Raw genomic sequence first — 17,928 nt, forward strand, 5'->3', positions numbered from 1 at the left:
TTTGTTGTCGTGAGCCGCGTGCCCTGGAGAGTGGTTGGACGGAACAAATGATGAACAAACGCACGGCGGTTACATGTGACCGAGATTACGAACACTCCGCTTTTCATCCCAACCTGAATCTGGAGTCTAATCTGTAGTGAGTTGTGGACCAAACGCCCAGCATGCATGCTTCCTCATGGGGCTGCAGATTCGTAACGTGAACTTGGAGTGACAAGCTTTTGTAACGTCGATCTAGACGGAGGCATGCCCTCCGCTTCGTTGCTGCTGCAAGAGGGTGCAAGTGCAAATGCCTGAGTGAGATCGTTCAAATGTGACAGTGATTCCGCCACGGGATCTGAGAGACCACGGATTCTTGTATCTCGATTCGGACCCCACAACTGCCGAGAGCAATTGACAGCTGCCATGGCGCCGCAAGAGAACATCAGGTCTTTCCATCATGATGTGACTGACGAAAAGATTGGTGTCCTGACGACTGAGGAAGTTGTCGTCCAGCGCATAACAGATGAGGATCTTCTTCGTATATCAAGGGAGGCGATGCCGAAGTTCTGGACAGCGACAGGATTCAGGATCTGCCTCATCATCTTTCTGCAAGGCTGTAATCAGGCTGGCTATGGTGTCGACTGGGCAGTTATTAGTGAGCTGACTCGTCTCTCAAGTTGCCTAGATACTGACCGTACCGCGACTATAGGCGGCATCAATGCGTACCCGGCATGGCACAAATTCTTCGACATCGAAATCGACGGCGTCAAGTTTGCCCACATTACAGCCTTGATGCGAATTGGTACTGTCGTCGGTGCTCCATTCCTGGCACTCAACGACAAGATTGGTCGCCGTGGAGTGAACTTCCTTGGTAACTTTCTCGTCATATGTGCTGCGCTCATGCAAGCGCTCGCTCCCAATATGTCGTGTTTCATGGCTGGTCGATTCTTCTTAGGCTTCGGAAGTGCACTTATGTCGTCCCCTCAGTACATCGCAGAAGTTGCACCCGTCCACCTTCGAGGACGCATCGTCGGTTTGTTTGGCGCCTGTTTCCAGATTGGCAGTGTGGCCATGAACGCTGGGATGATTGGAACTACCAAAATGGCCGAAAGCGACACAAATAACTGGTCGTGGCGTCTCCCACTGCTCTTACAGACGTTCTTCCCCGCCATAGTCTGCTCGCTCATCTACTTCATCACCCCGGAAAGCCCCAGGTATTATATGCTGCGAGGCCAGCGTGAGAAGGCAAGGCAGGTAATTGCCAAGTATCAGACCACGTCCGGATCTTTGGATGAACCGATAGTCGATATAGTCACCGCGCAGATCGAGGAGTCCCTCGAGACTTCTCGCGCAGGCTTCAAACAGTCTTGGAACTTCGCCGTCTTCGTCACTAAGACCGTCCGTTACCGATTACTAGTCTTGATTCTCTACTCGATGTTCCAGTCATGGAACGGCGGAGGTATGTATGTTCAGCCGAGAGGTACAACCTGATCCTGACTGCTGCAGGTATTGTGTCGTACTACCTCACACCGGCGCTCAAGACAGTCGGGGTAACCAAGCCCATAACTCAGCTCGGAGTGAATCTTGGTCTGACCGCGACCTATTTCGTGTTCACCGCCATTGGTGGATGGTTCGTAGATTACTTCAGGCGCCGAACACTGATCTTTGCTGGCCTGGTTGGCATTGTTCTCATGCAGACAGCGGCCACGATAACCTCCTGGCAGTATAGCTTGAAACCATCCAGCGCAACATCGGCTCTTACAATCATGTGGATGTTCATGTTCCAAGTCATCAGCGCCACATTCATCGCAACCATGTAAGCGCAGACCCGAACATGGGCGGGCTTCTTGCTGACATAGATTGTCTAGGCACAACCTTTACCCGGTCGAGATCCTATCTTTGCCTCTACGCGCAAAGGGTATGGGTCTGTATGGTGTAATTCAAGGCGCGTGCGGTGCCATCGAAGCGTACGGAATTTCAATCGGCATCTCCAAGGTGGGTTACAAGATCTGGTGTGTATACATTGTATACAACATGCTCCAGCTAGTTGGTAAGTCCTCCTCTTGTAGTGAACCCCCGTTCATGAGCTTATGTTCGGTAGCATCCTACTTTGTATTCCCGGAGACGAGCAAATTGAGTTTGGAGGAAATCGATGCTGTGTTCGAGACGCCTGGTGTAGCGCCCGTGAAAATGTCGCTTGACATCCAGAAAGCGAAGAAGGAGAAGGTGAGACTCGATAGAGAAGCGGGTATTATCAACTGAGGATGTCGGGATTCATGTGTGCGGCTTGTCGGAATGCAATCTATGTGGGGCAACCTCGCTACCTAGCGCATTCTTGACTCCTTTGCCGTACTGTATGGACCTAATGCGACCGTTCTTCATCAACGACTGCATCCTTGACACTGCGTCTCGTTGACTTCGTAATTGTTTGAATGTGGGTGTGCGGTGTGTTGCACGTCATGAACAATCTCATCAAAATGACGTAGACGCACCTTCGCTAGAATCCACACTCAGCGCCAGCAGCACTACTAAAGGTTGTTTGTCCACGCGGTGCACGAGGACACCAATCCATTGGCAATTAAAACGAATTCACCAAAGCTTCTCGTTCTCGCTGGAGGTCGTTCCTCACGTACGGGGTGTCCGAAATATCTGCTACGTGTACCACCAACCGACCAACCGCTGTACCATCATCTTATCAGCATCAAGCGCGCGGACTATTCACTTGTCCGTGGCCGGTACCTCGAATCTTGATGATGCTCTCGAGCAGGGAGAGTTGCGCCTATCAAGAAAGACTGTGGACAGTCGCGTGGAACTGGTGAAAATGTGGGATACGACTAAAAAGGAGATTGTACCGCCAGCTGGCCTTCTTGCTGCTCATCAAAACGGCCCAAATGCAGTTTGACTAGTTATAGCCTGCGACTTTTCTCTACTTGACCCCGCAGCTTTGCGCCAACTCAGAGAAGCCTATCATGATCCTGTCACTTGTTTTGTGAACAAGGATGGGTTCTGTGAACCACATGTAAGAGGAATTCCTAGGACGATGCCATAGTCATGATAATTCAGAAGTCAAAGGAGACAATCGGACGCCTGACTCAGCACAAAATCGCGTTCTATACCACCAGCCAATTCTTCTTCGAAGAGTACTATGCATTGGCGCTTGTTAGCAAGGCTGGCTTGAATGCACTGCACATGTAAGTATTGTTGCGGTGCAAGTCGGTCCGACAGGCCTCGATCGTCACCTCCGTTGACTACCTTGGATTAGCACGTCTCAGGGCATGTATATATGGTCGCCTCCTAGCTAGCAAGCAACTCAGCGCAGTTTTCCATCGATATACAGCGGCTACGTTTGCCGCAACATCGTCAAATGGATTCGCGGCAAGGTTGATTTGTCTGTAAGCATCGGTGATATTGAAAAACGCAATACATTCATCCCATTCCATTTCGGCTACTTCGACACGGAGAGTGGCGGCAAAGCTGGTGCAGCCAACAAGTCAACGACAGATAATCCACAGCTCTCGCCTTGTAGCCATCAGACATTTTATTGGAATACAAGGATGCCGCGAATCGAGACTGAATGCCTCATATCTCTCGCATACTGACAATTCTTGCAGCGAAATGGGACCCAATCTTCAAGCAGCCCATGCTCAAGAAGGGTGCGATCTGCATCACCAAGCCTCCCTCTACCTACGGTGAAGTCAAGATCCACGCGCACGAACTGCAATCCGCTGCAATCAAATCCGCCTCAAAGAAACACACCAAAACTCAGGGTACCAAAACCATCCGCGAAAGGGGGTTGAAAGCCTGGCTCGGTGAACTAGATTACGCTATTGATCGCCTCCTGGTTATTTTCAAAGGTCTCATCCTAAGACCGATTGCGATCCTGATGAACGGAACGGGCTACGTATCCTGGTCCGTACCGCAGGACGTGCGGCCAAGCGCATCAAACCCATGGCAAAGAATTACCATGAAGACCGCGATAGTGGATAGAAGCACGCGGACGCCTTGGCGGATCTGCTGTTCCAGCACGATGACAGTGTCGATGGGCCGTACGAGATGCTCGAAACAATTCAGGGGCTGCACATGTATCTTGCGTACATCAGAGGTAGCTTGAGGGGTATGTATACTACCATTCAGGCGCTGTGGGATAAGGACTGTACTAGTGCGGCTACGGGGGCAACGGATGATGTGGTTAAGATGGAGGAGTGGCGTTTGCAGCAGATACAGGTCAGGAACCCTCAGACGCTGTTTGTGCGTTACCATTGGGGGACGATCGTGGCAGGTAATCCTTCGAATATCCAGACAAGGTCGACCATAGCATAGGAATCTCGTTGTAGACTTCAGAGGTCCCATACTTCTAACATTGTGCTGAAGAGCTCCCTACGTCCTGGATGGCGCAGAGCTGGGGACCTGTGGGGCACCAAAGGTGGAGAAATGGTTCCAAATGAAGGGCCAGAAGACTGTTCACACTAATACATCATATTGAATATCTCGTACAAGAAGGTAGACCGTACAATTCGCAATCCTCTTTCAGGCTGGGACCTGTCTCAGCTTGACTACCTAAGACTGTGTCGGTGCCTCAACAACCTTTTGACTTCCCATAAAGCACTCGGGCTGCAGCATGACCAAAAAGATTGGATTATGACGACAGAGCAGCACCCTTGTAGCTCTGTAGCATGGTCGAGAGGAATTGAGAGCGCAGTGATCTTGTTCTTGACCGCTGTTAAGATTCTTGGGTAGTCTTGCGGAAGACTGTTCTGCGCCCTCCTAGGAGGCAGCCTTCTCGATAGGCTTGTGGTCGGATGGGCTGCCACCCAACTTGCTTCGGGTGACTCTCAGATGGTTTGGTGAGACGGAAAGGTGTAAGCTTCCCACGCTGTAGTATACATCCTGCTTGGAGACGGAGGCGGTATACCGAACGAACTGGGCAAGGTGAGGCCCGAAAAGAACGCCAAATCGGTCCTTCCTTCAAACCCGCATCTCTGGAAATTTGGGGTCGATTCGGTGCGTAGTCGTATGCCACCTTTCCTTTCTTGGCGGGTGGCATGGTGCTGTGAGGAACAATTCCGGCGGGGGCGTCTTCCATTCGTATTGGTGGGCTGCTGCAGCCACAGAGTGGTGAAAAGCAAGAGGATTGAACTTAGAGTTCAATGTGTCTGAGTTCCTTCTCAACTGCGCAATCGACCAACAGTAAGACCTAGACCGAGTCCGAGAGCTAGACCAAGCACGACGGTGATGACAAGTCCACCGATGAGGAGTCTTCCGTGGAAATGCGCCCGTTTCCGGTGTGCCAGCTGCTCCGGATCCTCAGTGAGCTGCGCCTCGGTAGAAAGGTCCGTAGATCTTCGACCCAGTATCTCCTTATCTGCGGCTTGCTGGTTCATTTTGGTACTCATTGTCGGCTCTTTGTGTGGGATGAAAGATGGGGATGAATCAAACGTGAATTCCGGGCCTGGGAGCCAGATGTATAACAGCACTCGGATAAATCGGCATGTGACGCGGCCCGCTTGTGCCTTATGTGCCTTGCGTTCCGTAGCAGATGTCACAAGAAAGCACCTCAGCTATTATTGAAATGCTTGGACTTCTCCGCTTCCTCTAAATCAAGACGAAGGAGCGCAATGCAAACGGAATTACGGATCGCGCTGTAATTGACCGCGACATCATAGCGACGATGGTCACCGCCATGCGCTGCACGAGCACGACGCACGGCAGCGTATATGAACAATGCAGTCGTGAAATTGGTGTTGTTGCAACATTGATAGTCCTGGAGCAATCAGTCTTTCAGGTGGTCTTTGATATGTGGCTGTGCGATATTGAGGCTCATTCTCCAGCCTCTTCTCAACGGGATCGGCGATATTTCTGCACGGACCAAATCTTGTTCTCGGCGTGCTGCCGATTTGGCGCGAGCAAATTTGACGAAAGCCACTTCAGTCATCCAGAGTTTGATAACAAAATGAAACCCCTGATCATGTTCTGTCTTTGGCCCTCACAAGCCTTGGTATCCTCAACAGCCTCCTGCGTTGTCGCGCCGTGGCTCGCTGAGACCCACTACGCCACCTTGTCCGACCACAAACATCATCGCCCAAAGCCATTACCAAAGACGGCCATATTGCTCCGATAGCCAACTATCGTTCTCCGGGACGAGCTATCGGGGAACATGGCGGATACAGTAGAGATAGCAATCAGCGACATAGCACGCCCTGACGATCCGTGTGCATTTGCCATTTGCCATTTGCCATTACTGCAAAAAAAATGAAGTGGAGCAATCACGACCCGCAAACGTCATGTTGGCTGACGAGTTTTCCCTGTTGCGTGCGCGACAGCTAAGGAATCGGCAAATCGATCAACTGGACAGGCGTGGAGTATCAGTACGCTTTAGCAATCGCAGGCTGATGGCTTGCAACCAAAGTAACCCGTCTCAGAGCCTTAACTATCAACTGGATGCGCCTTTATGGAGTCAACCCGCTAAATGGTCTTGGTGACTTCAAAACGAAACGCGCACCTTCAACGATCTGTGGATAAACAGTAACACCGACACGGACGACAGAACCAGAACTCCACTGCAGTCGGCCAAGGGGCTACTATAATGGGCCCACTTGTACGCCACCATCGAGCATATCATCTTCCTCATCTGCACAGCGATCTGGCGAGGCGCAGACAGCAAAATTTCCGACGCCGAGAAAGGAGCAGGACCACCAGGGCCAATTGGCCCTCTTGCCGATCTAATACATGACACCCGTGGCGGAGCGGAAGGGCGAAATACATAGGCTAAAGAAGGTCATGAAATCTCTCTGACACTGACACCTCACGAGGCTCACCGCACTCTCAGCAGAGTAGCCGCCGCGCGCTCTATCGGCACCAGGTATGGTGAAGCTCTGACGGGAATCGCACCAATGAAGGAGTGCCGGATGCCGGAAAGGTCTTCATGTTCCTATTTGGAGTCCGATCTTGGCCGATGTGTTATTCGGGTATGGTATGCTATGTGTTTCATCTCGAGATATCAGTACATTCAGTATCGCATTTCCTACATAGCCGGGCACGAGGTGAGCTATGACAACAGTCTCTGCGAATCTCGCAGCGCGTGAGTGCCACAAAGCCAACGAGGACGGTTTCCTCATGGTCGGCGTTGTATTTTCGAGTAGGAGCTGTATCGTTTGTGGCGGGGTGTGTGAGTGTATTCGCGGTAGGCAAACGAGGCACTCTGAGGGGAGCGTGGGGCGTAATAAGGGGCGGGCACGGGACCAGAAGAGTGAGACTGCGATGTTTAGAACGAGTATGAAGCTCGCCTTGGACTATGTGAGATGCTGTAGACTGACAGCGCGGTATCCAAACTCCTATGAAATGCGTCGTCACGCTAATTGACACGTTCCTTCCCAGTAGACAACCAAGCGCCGCGCCGAAATGCTGTGATGATATCAGAGTGCCGTCCTCTACCGTGCACCTGCCAGATTAGTGGTGCATCCAAGCCGCCATGAATACACTGACTGTCCCCTAGTTGACGTCCATGCCATCGTCTTCCACGTCCTCATCGCCCTCCTCTTCGCCTGCAGTCAGCACGCCGGCGCTGCCTAGGCTCCTCTTGCGATTGCTCGCATTGCCGAAGCGACTCTGGCCAAGCAGCTCCAGCTCTTCGGCACCAACAATACGCGATTCGGGCGTGGCTTCGTTGCAGAGCTCGATTAGACTGTCTGCGGGTAGGTTCTTGAAGCCAGCCGTGCGGACGATCCGCCCAAAGTTCTGCATACAGAAAGCCGCGGCTCGCTGCTTAAGCCACTCTTCACCTGCAGTAGCAGCGCGTTCCCAGATGGTCGCAGCGTGTTCAATGTCAAGCTCGCGGGCCAGACGATTGACACACAAGAGGCGGAGACGAGGCATGTCGTAGATGTTGGCCATAACGAGCATACCAGCTACATCGGGGAGCGTGGGGCCGTTCGACGGGTTCTGTGCGATGCTGTCGGTGTAGAGGTAGAACAGGAAGGCGCGGACCGCTGGATATGGCTCTGGGATGTGCATCTTCTTGGAATGGAACTCGGACATCTGAGCGGCCCACAGCCTAGCAAAGTGCGGCCATCGTGCATGTAGGATGAACTTGTGCACGTGGATTGGTTTCGAGACAGAAGTTCCATCCGTCCAAGGCTCTGTGCCAACGTCATTGCCGTCATCTGCATCTGCGGTGATGACGAAGTCTGCGCCACTCATGGTCTCAGGTGGCTGGTCAAAGGTCGTGGACAGATCAGCACCTATACCGGTAAGATGCGACGAGACATTGGCGTCTGATGATGGCATCGTCTTCGACCGCGCGTCAGAAGCAAGCTCGTTACCCAAGATGCCAAACTTGCGCAGATCAATCGCAAGCACATCGCTGAGGTACTCGCTGTTGTGTGTGCCGTCCGCTGTCGTCTCAACAGGGCTACCCAGCAGCCATGCGTGCGTTCCTTCAGGGTTGGTTGTGCAGTAATGCCAGCGGTAGTTGGGGCTGTAGAGCTCCTTGCCGTCTGCAATCTTTTGCCATCGAAGAGTGTCCAGCTCCAGACTGGACAGGCTGGTTTCGCAGTTGAGTTCCGCTGGCGTTACAAAGTCAAGGAGACAGCCAGACGAGAAGACGTGGAAATGCGTGCCAGACGCTTGGGACGGAAGATTCGGACTTGAATGGAACTTGAGGGAGGAGATGGAGCCTGGCGCGACGTAGGGCGATCTGCTAGAGCTCATGGTGTGGTACGACTGTACGCTGGAGTTGGCCGTGTAGCCGGTACTACCGGTCGCAGCAAGGTGTCCAGAGGCAGGCGCCTGGGACCGTTGTCGCGACGAAGTCAGTTGGCGGTCGCCCGTGCCGTACTTCATGGCGTTGTCAAACTCCGGGCTGCCGCGCAGATCGAGCCACCAGATCTCGTTGTTCTTCTCCAAGTCATCGTTAATTCCACCGAAGATCCAGATGCGGCCATTCGAGATCCAGCTGGCGTGGTCGTAGCGCGGAACAAAGCGCCATGAGCGCGACCAGGTCCAGGTCTTGAGGTCGAGGTAGCAGATGTCGTCCAGCACGCTGTCGTGGCCGGTCTGTCCACCGCTGATGTAGAGCTTGTCGTCGTGGATCACGGCCGAGTGTCGAGCGCGTCCGCGCGGAATCACGCCGTGCAGCTCAGGCTGGGTCCAGTTTGCCGTCTTGAGGTCGAATACTATTACGTCCGCGAGATGTTGGCGATGCTCGTTCTCTCCACCAAAGACGAGCAGCTTGCTGCCCTGCCAGAGACACGCCGTGTGGCCTGCGTGCGGTTAGCCCAGCGTTCCATGCAGACACTCGGTGCAATCGACGTACCCATGCGCACGCCCGGGATGTCGCCATAGTTGTCGACGAGGTTCCACTGTCGCGTGACCAGGTTCAGGCGCAAGACGTGGTTATAGACTTCGTCTGTGAACTGGTCGAAGCCGCCAAACGCGTAGATTTGGTCGTCGCCGACGTATGTGACCGAGGCATTGACGAGACAGGCGGGCTTGGCGCCGATTGTGGAGATCATCTTGGGCTTGTAGCCATCGCCCATGCTCTTGCGACCGCGCACCGGGCTCGCAGACATGAGGAAGGTGTTGGTGGAGGAGCCGCTGCCAGGCGGGGCGGTGAGGGCCGTGGACTGCGCCTGGGACGGGGTGGAGAGGGCTGCGGGGGTGGGCGTGGTCAAGGGAAGGGCAGCGGCAGACGGAGCGAGAGCGTATGCCATGGGTTGCGTGTGAGCGAGGTGCACGGCAAGTGGGGACGCATATGGGGCCCTTGAGGCTAGGGCAGCCTGTGTCGGGTGGTGAAAATGTTCACTCCGTGAGGCTGACGGGCGCTGAGCACACGGCAGAAAAGCACCGAGCCAGAGCGCCAGTCAGCGGGCGGCAGCAGCAACTTCAGCCGCCAGCGACTGCCTTGACGGTGAGCCACTGCACGGCGCGGGCAGCTGACTTGTCCCCGTGGAGTCCTTTCGCGCAGCTCGCGCACTGCCTCTCTGCGTTGCCGGAGGAGCCATAGCACTATGCGCGGCGAGGCCACTCATGCTCACGCTGGCCCGCTGGGGTGAGGTCATCGCCTGGCCAGCGCAGTTCAGCGCTGGTCAAGGGTCTGTCCGAGCTGTCGCCCAGCCAACGCCTACCGTAAACAAACCCTTTTTAAGGAAGCAGCTGCCTGCTCGACAGCCATCGCTGCCATACTGCACCACCGCACATCTCACATCTCATACCTCACATCCCACATAGTTCTGCCTGCTTGTCTCCCAGACAGGCTACGCACAACTACCTTCGACTACCCACTTCCAATCAATACTTCAGAGCATCGATTACAGCAGCATCTAATACTAATCTTACCAACCTACAGCAGCATAACCAAAGACCATACTGTACGGGCGCCCCACTTTTCACGTGCGTGCATTCGTCTGACACTACCTCAGCAAGCCAAGCTCGCAGTCATGGCCAGCCCAGCTGTTCTGACGCCGGTCAAGAACCGCAACTCGGTCTTCTCCACCCGTGCCGCTGGCGGCCGGATGCCATTGACTCCGTCTCCCCGCACACCCAAGACACAGACTCCTGATGCGCAGGCGCAAGGGTCGATCCACGACGGCAACCTCATGGCCCGCTTCCAGCGCTCCATCTCCAAGAGCCAGAGGCCCTCTCCCAAGTCAAACATTGCCCGCGTCCACTCGCCAAAGCGGCTCGAACTCGGTGTATCAGAATGGTCGCTCACAGGAACCGCGACCAACACGACAAAAGTAAAGGCTCCCGTCGCCGCCAAAGCTAAGAAGGAGAGTGCAGTGCGCGCTCGCCCTACTAAAACCCGCATCACATACAACTCCGCCGACCGTTTTATTCCCAACCGGACGGCCAGCGACGCCATTGCGACAGTTGGCTCTAGCAAGATCGACCGCGAGTCGCGGCCAAAGTCCAGCTCCAAGGCGGAGGGCTCCACAGTACTGGCTAACGCTGCGAGTGCATTCGACCTCGGCGGCCGTGGGTCAGAGGAGGACGTCACACTTGCGCTCGAGGGCCTGAATCTCGGCGAGGACGATGGGGAGAGCGAGCCAAAGGCGAAGCCTGCCCCAGAGACAGTCGCGTACCAGTCCACACTTGCCTCGGCATGTGGCATCAACCAGAACCAGCGCATCCTTGCCTTTAAGCCTGCCGCACCAGAGTCATCCAGACCCATTGACCTTCGATCGCAGTACAACCGCCCTCTGAAGCCCGCCAGCGGCGTCAATGCACAGAGCCGTCGCCGCATTCCTTCCGCACCCGAGCGCGTCCTCGATGCTCCTGGCCTTGTCGACGACTACTACCTCAACCTGCTTGACTGGTCTTCTGGCAACCAGGTCGCCATTGGTCTCGAGCGCAACGTCTACGTCTGGTCAGCCGACTCTGGCTCTGTCTCCTCGCTGCTCGAGTGCTCTGCCGACACGTACATTTCCTCTGTGAAGTGGTCTGGCGACGGTGCCTACGTCGGTGTCGGCCTCGGCACTGGTGAGGTTCAGATCTGGGACGTCGAGGAGCAGACCAAGCTCCGCAGCATGTTCGGCCATGAGACCCGTGTCGGTGTCATGGGCTGGAACAAGCACATCCTCTCCACCGGCGCTCGATCGGGGCTGGTCTACAACCACGATGTTCGCATCGCCCAGCACAAGATCGCCGAGCTCGTCTCTCACACTGGCGAAGTCTGCGGTCTTGAGTGGCGCGCCGACGGTGCTCAGCTCGCGACTGGCGCCAACGACAACCTGGTCTCCATTTGGGATGCACGCTCCCTCGCTGCACCCAAGTTTACCAAGACCAACCACCGTGCTGCCGTCAAGGCTGTCTCCTGGTGCCCCTGGCAATCCAACCTCCTCGCCACTGGCGGTGGTTCCAACGATCGTCAGATCTACTTTTGGAACACCACCACTGGTGCTCGCGTCAACCACATTGCCACCGACTCCCAGGTCACCAGCCTGAGGTGGAGCACTCACTACAAGGAGATTGTCAGCAGCGGCGGCTTCCCTGACAACAGCCTCAGCATCTGGAGCTACCCCACCGGTGTCAAGAACATGGAGATTCCCGCTCACGAGTCCCGTGTCCTCCACAGCTGCCTCAGCCCCGATGGTCAGATGCTGGCCACGGCCGCTGCTGATGAGTCGCTAAAGTTCTGGAAGGTCTTTGAGAAGAAGCCCGGCCAGCCTTCTATCGCTGCCGCCGGTGCCGTCTCAACCAAGCCCAGCGCTACCAAGCAGATGACGATTCGCTAAGCGTCGTCACCAGAGAAGATGAAGGAGCGGAGGAGGGAGAAGCAGTGGCCACAGCACCACTATCAATACCCAGCACAGCCATTGTCCACGGACTATGTCACTGCTGCATCAACATACCGGCTTGCGCAACGGAGCCAGTATACCCCGACTCTACGCGCAACGGTAAGTTGGTAAGTATCACATCTCGTTTGGGTATGTGACGCGTTCCTGTCAAGGATCTCCACATGACCCTCGGATCAGTCCACTGGGTTCAGTAACTCGGCCAGGCGTTCTCGAAGCATTGCACGGCGTTCTCGAAGCATTGCAAGGTGTCAATTGAGCATTTTGAGCGTTCTTGCTGCATCAAGTTCATGAGTTACGATAAGATACCCACCCAGCCATCGAGGGCACTTTGTACAATTTTGGAGTCCATAGGATAGTCATAACATTATCAATGGAACTCAGTCTCATAAGAATCCTGTCTAGATGATGTAGAGATTTTCAAGCGATGCGAAAGCCTGGTGGCAGTGAAAATGCTGTTATTTTTGAAACTTTAAATAGATGGATCACCTGCGCACGCGACAACGCGTCGCGTCACCTCCGGCTCCACGCCTCCACTTGGAGCTAACACACCCACCATGCCCCGCCCACTGTTGCCTGAGGAATACCAGGAGCTCGGCCGTCGCTATTACAAGCTCAAGCAATTCGACAAGGCCCTGGCGACGTTTAATGATGCCATTGACGCGTCCCCGACGCTCGGCCTGCACGACCACCGCGCCGCGTGCTACGACAAGCTCGGCGACTACGATGCCGCAGTGAGGGACGGCAGAGCGATGATTAAGCTCGACAAGCAGGATGTGAGGGGATACCTGCGCACTACCGCCGTACTGGAGAAGTCTGGCAAGCCTGAGATTGCGCTTGGGATATACAAATACGGCATGAAGCATGTCCCGGTCGACGACAAGAACTTCAAGGTACCCGATGACGCCAGAACACATTGAGGATTCATATTGAAGCCTGCAGCTCCTCCAGCAGCTGCACGACAAGCTCACCCGCAAGCTGTCCCCCGCCAAAGCCGTCGACCCGCTCACCATCCTGCCTGTCGAGATTGCCGAAATGATACTCGAATACCTCGCCTTCCACAACATGATCAACTGCATGCGCGTCAGCCGAGGGTGGCGTGACTACCTGCAGAAGCTGCCACGCCTATGGCTTCATCTCGATATGTCGGCAGCCAGACGACCCGTTCCTCGCAGCTTTGTCGACAAAGCCGTACGACGGTCCCAGTATCGACTCGAAAAGCTCACACTGCATCGTTTCCAGCATATGGACGTGGTTAAGAATCTCGTCAAGGCTTGCAAGAGCCTGGATGAGGTCAACATACTATCGCTGCCCGCGCAAACGGCAGACTCGCTGATAGGAATGGTCCAATCGTCGACGAATCTGAAGAAGCTCGTCGTCCACTCCGACGTGACTACGAATACGTCCACGCAAATACTCCGCTACGGTCAGAAGCTGGAGCACGTCGAGTATCGAGCCCTGCAGACGTATCGATATCAGGCAGATTGGACAGGCCCGTTTCCCAACCTTGTACATCTCCACGCCACGATGCCGATGAAACCCAACACCCACCAAATGGACATGGATAAGCTCCTCACTCTGACGCCCTCCTTGCAGAGCCTCGTCCTGACCGACCTCGTCATCAGCACCCTGCCCGTCGCGCATCTGCCGCTCAAAACACTGACCCTGACGCGCGTCAATATGGCATCCCTTCCGATCCTCCCGCCCACACTCACCCACCTCACCATACAGCTCTCGATGGGCTGCAACATGGCCACGTCCCACGCCAACATGCTAGCCAGCCCAACCGCCAAGCTCACCCACCTGACCCTCGACGGCTTCAGCAACCTCAGCGCCACAACCTTCGCGACGCTACTAGACCACCACGCCCCAACCGCCTCGACGCACAGCACGCCTTCCGCGCAGCCCGGCGCACCTCTACAGCAGCTCTCTCTGTCCGGAACCCTCGACACATTCACCCAGGGCCTCTTCCGCGGCGACGGCGTCCTGTCCACATCCCCACGCATCCTAACCGCCGCGCTCACCGCGCTGCGGCTCCACGACCTCCCCGTAACAGACGACGAGATCGAGATGCTGCCCGCGCGCGCGCCCGGGCTGAGGGTGGTGGATCTATCTGCGTCGCAGGTGACGGGCGCGAGTGTCAAGATGCTGGTTGACGGGCTGAGGGGGCTGGAGACGGTTAGGGTGGATGGGTGCAGGGTGGTGGGGAGGGATGCGGTGGGGTATGCGGAGGGGAGGGGGGTTAGGGTTTTTTGTCGGGGGGAGGGTAGAGGTAGAGGTGGCAGGAGGGTTAGGGATGTGGTGTAGCGACATCGAGGCCTGGGAGGGCCGCGACCAGGCGTTTGTCTCATCTCACGCTGATACGGGCCGTGTAGGTGTTTTTGTTGGAATCTAGTGATATTGCACTACATGTCTGGGATGTGGCATCTTCTACTCTAGCTTATGCACTCTGCTTCAACGTGTGGCCGTATTCAACACGTTGCCGTTCTGCGTGTCGCCATTTTTACGTCTTTTACTGGCAGATTTTTACGTCTTTTGCTGTCAGATTTTTACGTCTTTTACTGTCAGAATTTACGTCTTTTACTGTCAGATTTTACGTCTTTTATTGTCAGATTTTGCGTCTTTTGCTGTCAGATTTTACGTCTTTTACTGTCAGATTTTACGTCTTTTACTGTCAGATTTTACGTCTTTTACTGCCAGATTCACGTCCTCCACTGCCAGATTCACGTCCTTTACTGCCCGATTCACGTCTTCCACTGCAGTCTAGCTGCTGCCGGTGCTCTGGTGCATGGGCAGGCCGGGGGTCGAGGCCGAGGCCGAGTGGTGGCCGGGCGTGTTGGGGTTGGTTCTCTTCTTCTCCTTCTTGGCCCAGCGCACTGACCGTGTTAGCAAAGCGAGGTCGCGTCGCAGGAAGGGGCACTTACAGCCGCAGGCGTTGCACAGCGTCTTGGGCCCGTTGGGCCCCTTGCGCCACTCGGGCGAGTCGAGCGTGCCGCAGTCGGTGCACACGTACTCGTCGGCCAGCTTGAGCTTCTTCTTCTTATCCGAGGCGCCGCGCCCGTCTCGGTCCAGCGAGATCTGGATGCCCGCGTCGCCGCGGATCAGCACGGGGCTCGCGTCGCCGGTGCTGATGCCCTGCGACCGCTCGCCGTCGCGGTACCGCAGCCCCGTCAGCATCTCAATCGTCTCGAGGTGGTTGGCGCCCTCGTACCGCGCCATCTTGTCGCTGATGTTCTCGGTGCGGCTCGCCGCCAGCACCTCGTCGAGGTTCTGGCGCGTCAGCGCCGTGTTGGAGACGCTCGGCTTCGCCGGCGGCGGCATCTGCGCGTACGACGCCGCGTCGCTGGGCGGCACGCTCTGCGTCACCACCGACTCGGTCGGCGCGCCCGACTGGCTCTGCGGCCCGCGACGCGACGACTCGTCCTGCTCGCCCTGCTCGTCCTGCTCCTCGCGCTTCAGCTCCGCGATGCGCTTGGTCAGCCGCTCGTTCTCGATCTTGTGCTCCAGGAACGAGTCGAGCAGGGCCGCGTTCTTGGTCGGGTACGGCCGCGCCATGATGAAGAACCCGCGGCAGTTGAGCGCGTTGGGCGGCGCAAACGAGCTCGGGTCGCTGGTCAGGTGCGGGTGGCCGTGGGACTCGAAGATGCGCCACGAGTCGTCGGCGTGGCGGAACCGGTAGAAGAACCGCAGCGGGTTGCCCGACGCGATCGACTCGTTGAACTCCTTGACGAAGATGCCAATGTCCTCTGGGTGGATGAAGTCGTTGATGAAGCGCCCGACCAGCTGCGGCGCGTCCCAGCCGGTGAGCGCCTTGCACGACGGCGACACGTACAGGATGCGCCCGTTGGGGGTGAGGATGTGCAGCAGGTCGCGCAGCTCCTCGAGCACGCGCTGCGACCAGTTGCGCCGCTTCGTGAACTCGGTCAGCGTGCTGCCGGACGGGTTCAGGCTGGGCGCGCCAAAGCCCGTGGGCAGCGGGCCCGCGCCCGCGCCGGAGAGCCCTGCGGCCGTCGTCGTCGTCGTCGTCGCCATGCTGCCGCCTGCGATGCCGCCTGCGATGCCGCCTGCGATGCTGCCGGGCGCGCTGCCCGGGGGCAGGCCGCCCGCCGTCTGCAGACCCGCCGTCTGCAGCGCCTGCCCCTGCGCATGGCACCCGAACGGCGTGAAGCCGCCGCCGCCGGTGGTGCTGGTGCCGTCGTCGGTGCCCAGCATGTCCAGGTCCATGTCCAGGTCCAGGGCCAGGCTCATCGGCATCGCGTTGCTGTCCATCAGCGCCAGCTGCAGCCCATCAAAGTCGCCGGCCCTGCTGCGCCCGGAGCTGCCCGGGTCGTGGTGGAGCGTCGAGTTGACGAGCGGCCGCCGTCGCGCGTCGCCGTGGCCGCCCATCTGCCCATCCATCAGCCGCTGCCCGCCTCCGTGTGGGGCCTGCGCGCCTGGGCGTGCCTCAGCCGCTCCGTTGGGGTACATGACCGCGCGTGTGGCCCTGTCTGCTGTGCGTCTCGGACGCCCGGCGCACGCGCGATGATTTGCTGAGGTTTGCTCGTGAGGCCCGCTGCTTCATACAATAGGGGCGGCACAACGCGCCGTGCACGATGGCCCGCATGCCAAGTTGTGCTGCACTAGGGACTGTATGACGCCCACGCCCACCGCCACCGGCAGCGCACGTGACTGCGCGTCTGGCTCGCGCACCCTCACCACCACCACCGCCACCCTCACCACCCACGTGACCGACTGACCGCCCCGCGTGCACGACCGACCGTCCTGCATGCACGACTGACCGTCCTGCGTGCACGACCGGCCGCCCACTGCCCGGCCACTGCCCGGCCACTGCCTGTCCATAGCCTGTCCATCGCCCGTCCACTGCCTGTCCATCGCCCGTACACTGCCTGTCCATCGCCCGTACACTGCCTGTCCATCGCCAGTACACTGCCTGTCCACCGCCTGCCCATAGCCTGTCCACCGCCTGTCCACCGCGCGTCCACCGCGCGTCCACCGCCGCCATGTCGAAAATCGACCGCATGATGATCCAGGGCGTCCGCTCCTTTGGCCCGGAGAAAGGCGAGACCATTGTCTTCGCCTCGCCGCTCACGCTCATTGTCGGCTGGAACGGGTCTGGAAAGACGGTGTGTGCACGCCTCGACCTGCCCCCGTCGAGACTGACGCCCCAACCTGCCCCCGTCGAGACTGACGCCCCAACCTGCCCCCGTCGAGACTAACGCCCCACAGACCATCATCGAGTCGCTGAGATATGCAACAACAGGCGACCTGCCGCCCAACAGCAAGACGGGCGGTGCTTTCATCCACGACCCCAACCTGCGCAACGAGAAGGAGCTCCTGGCGCAGGTCAAGCTGTCGTTCCGCTCGACGTCGGGCGTGCGCATGGTCGCCACCCGCAACCTGCAAGTCACGGTGAAGAAGAACACACGCACCCAGAAGACCCTCGAGGGCTCGCTGCTCATGCTGAAAGACGGCGAGAAGCACTCCATCTCCACGCGCGTCGCCGAGCTCGACACCATCATCCCGCAGTATCTCGGCGTCTCCAAGGCCATCCTGGACAACGTCATCTTCTGCCATCAAGAGGAGAGCCTGTGGCCGCTAAGCGATGCGAAGACGCTGAAGACCAAGTTTGATGAGATATTCGAGGCGCAAAAGTACACCA

At 57.1% G+C, this 17,928-nt stretch overlaps 6 protein-coding genes across 6 annotated transcripts; 4 read left to right on the forward strand and 2 right to left on the reverse strand.

Annotated features, from left to right (window-relative positions):
- Positions 1-82: 82 nt before the first annotated feature.
- On the forward strand, positions 83-2,241 carry M421DRAFT_405313 (MFS general substrate transporter; the record flags this gene model as incomplete). Its single annotated transcript, XM_033590294.1, has 5 exons — positions 83-634; positions 689-1,438; positions 1,486-1,795; positions 1,848-2,029; positions 2,081-2,241. Exons 1-5 carry the CDS (start codon positions 403-405, stop codon positions 2,239-2,241), a joined length of 1,635 nt encoding a protein of 544 aa, XP_033443939.1. The 5' UTR covers positions 83-402.
- Positions 2,242-3,492: 1,251 nt separating this feature from the next.
- Positions 3,493-4,389, forward strand: M421DRAFT_307712 (uncharacterized protein). Its single transcript, XM_033589176.1, has one exon. The coding sequence runs from the start codon at positions 3,554-3,556 to the stop codon at positions 4,088-4,090; it is 537 nt and encodes a 178-aa protein (XP_033443940.1). The 5' UTR covers positions 3,493-3,553; the 3' UTR covers positions 4,091-4,389.
- A 2,670-nt stretch (positions 4,390-7,059) lies between these two features.
- Positions 7,060-10,012, reverse strand: M421DRAFT_425576 (kelch repeat protein). The gene is made up of 2 exons (XM_033594116.1): positions 9,290-10,012; positions 7,060-9,236 (listed from the first exon to the last, which is right to left on the reverse strand). Exons 1-2 carry the CDS (start codon positions 9,684-9,686, stop codon positions 7,468-7,470), a joined length of 2,166 nt encoding a protein of 721 aa, XP_033443941.1. The 5' UTR covers positions 9,687-10,012; the 3' UTR covers positions 7,060-7,467.
- A 400-nt stretch (positions 10,013-10,412) lies between these two features.
- Positions 10,413-12,209, forward strand: M421DRAFT_74648 (meiosis-specific APC/C activator protein AMA1; the record flags this gene model as incomplete). The annotated part of the gene is made up of 1 exon (XM_033597064.1): positions 10,413-12,209. The coding sequence occupies one exon, from the start codon at positions 10,413-10,415 to the stop codon at positions 12,207-12,209; it is 1,797 nt and encodes a 598-aa protein (XP_033443942.1).
- Positions 12,210-12,826: 617 nt separating this feature from the next.
- Positions 12,827-14,576, forward strand: M421DRAFT_104288 (uncharacterized protein; the record flags this gene model as incomplete). Its single annotated transcript, XM_033586998.1, has 2 exons — positions 12,827-13,162; positions 13,212-14,576. 2 exons carry the CDS (start codon positions 12,827-12,829, stop codon positions 14,574-14,576), a joined length of 1,701 nt encoding a protein of 566 aa, XP_033443943.1.
- Positions 14,577-14,605: 29 nt separating this feature from the next.
- Positions 14,606-16,865, reverse strand: M421DRAFT_425578 (uncharacterized protein). Its single transcript, XM_033594117.1, has 2 exons — positions 15,194-16,865; positions 14,606-15,145 (listed from the first exon to the last, which is right to left on the reverse strand). The coding sequence occupies exons 1-2, from the start codon at positions 16,734-16,736 to the stop codon at positions 15,033-15,035; spliced, it is 1,656 nt and encodes a 551-aa protein (XP_033443944.1). The 5' UTR covers positions 16,737-16,865; the 3' UTR covers positions 14,606-15,032.
- Between the last annotated feature and the right edge of the window lie 1,063 nt (positions 16,866-17,928).

The sequence above is a fragment of the Didymella exigua genome, assembly GCF_010094145.1.
Source record: "Didymella exigua CBS 183.55 unplaced genomic scaffold M421scaffold_47, whole genome shotgun sequence".
NCBI lineage: Eukaryota > Fungi > Ascomycota > Dothideomycetes > Pleosporales > Didymellaceae > Didymella > Didymella exigua.

Excerpts from the sequence above, each read along its gene's own strand:
- M421DRAFT_425578 (XM_033594117.1), bottom strand. The coding sequence starts at position 16,736 with ATGTACCCCAACGGAGCGGCTGAGGCACGCCCAGGCGCGCAGGCCCCA. Across the intron at positions 15,146-15,193 it reads GCTGTGCAACGCCTGCGGCT|TGCGCTGGGCCAAGAAGGAG; the intron begins GTAAGTGCCCCT and ends TAACACGGTCAG.
- M421DRAFT_307712 (XM_033589176.1), top strand. The coding sequence starts at position 3,554 with ATGCCTCATATCTCTCGCATACTGACAATTCTTGCAGCGAAATGGGAC.
- M421DRAFT_425576 (XM_033594116.1), bottom strand. The coding sequence starts at position 9,686 with ATGGCATACGCTCTCGCTCCGTCTGCCGCTGCCCTTCCCTTGACCACG. Across the intron at positions 9,237-9,289 it reads CATCCCGGGCGTGCGCATGG|GCCACACGGCGTGTCTCTGG; the intron begins GTACGTCGATTG and ends AACCGCACGCAG.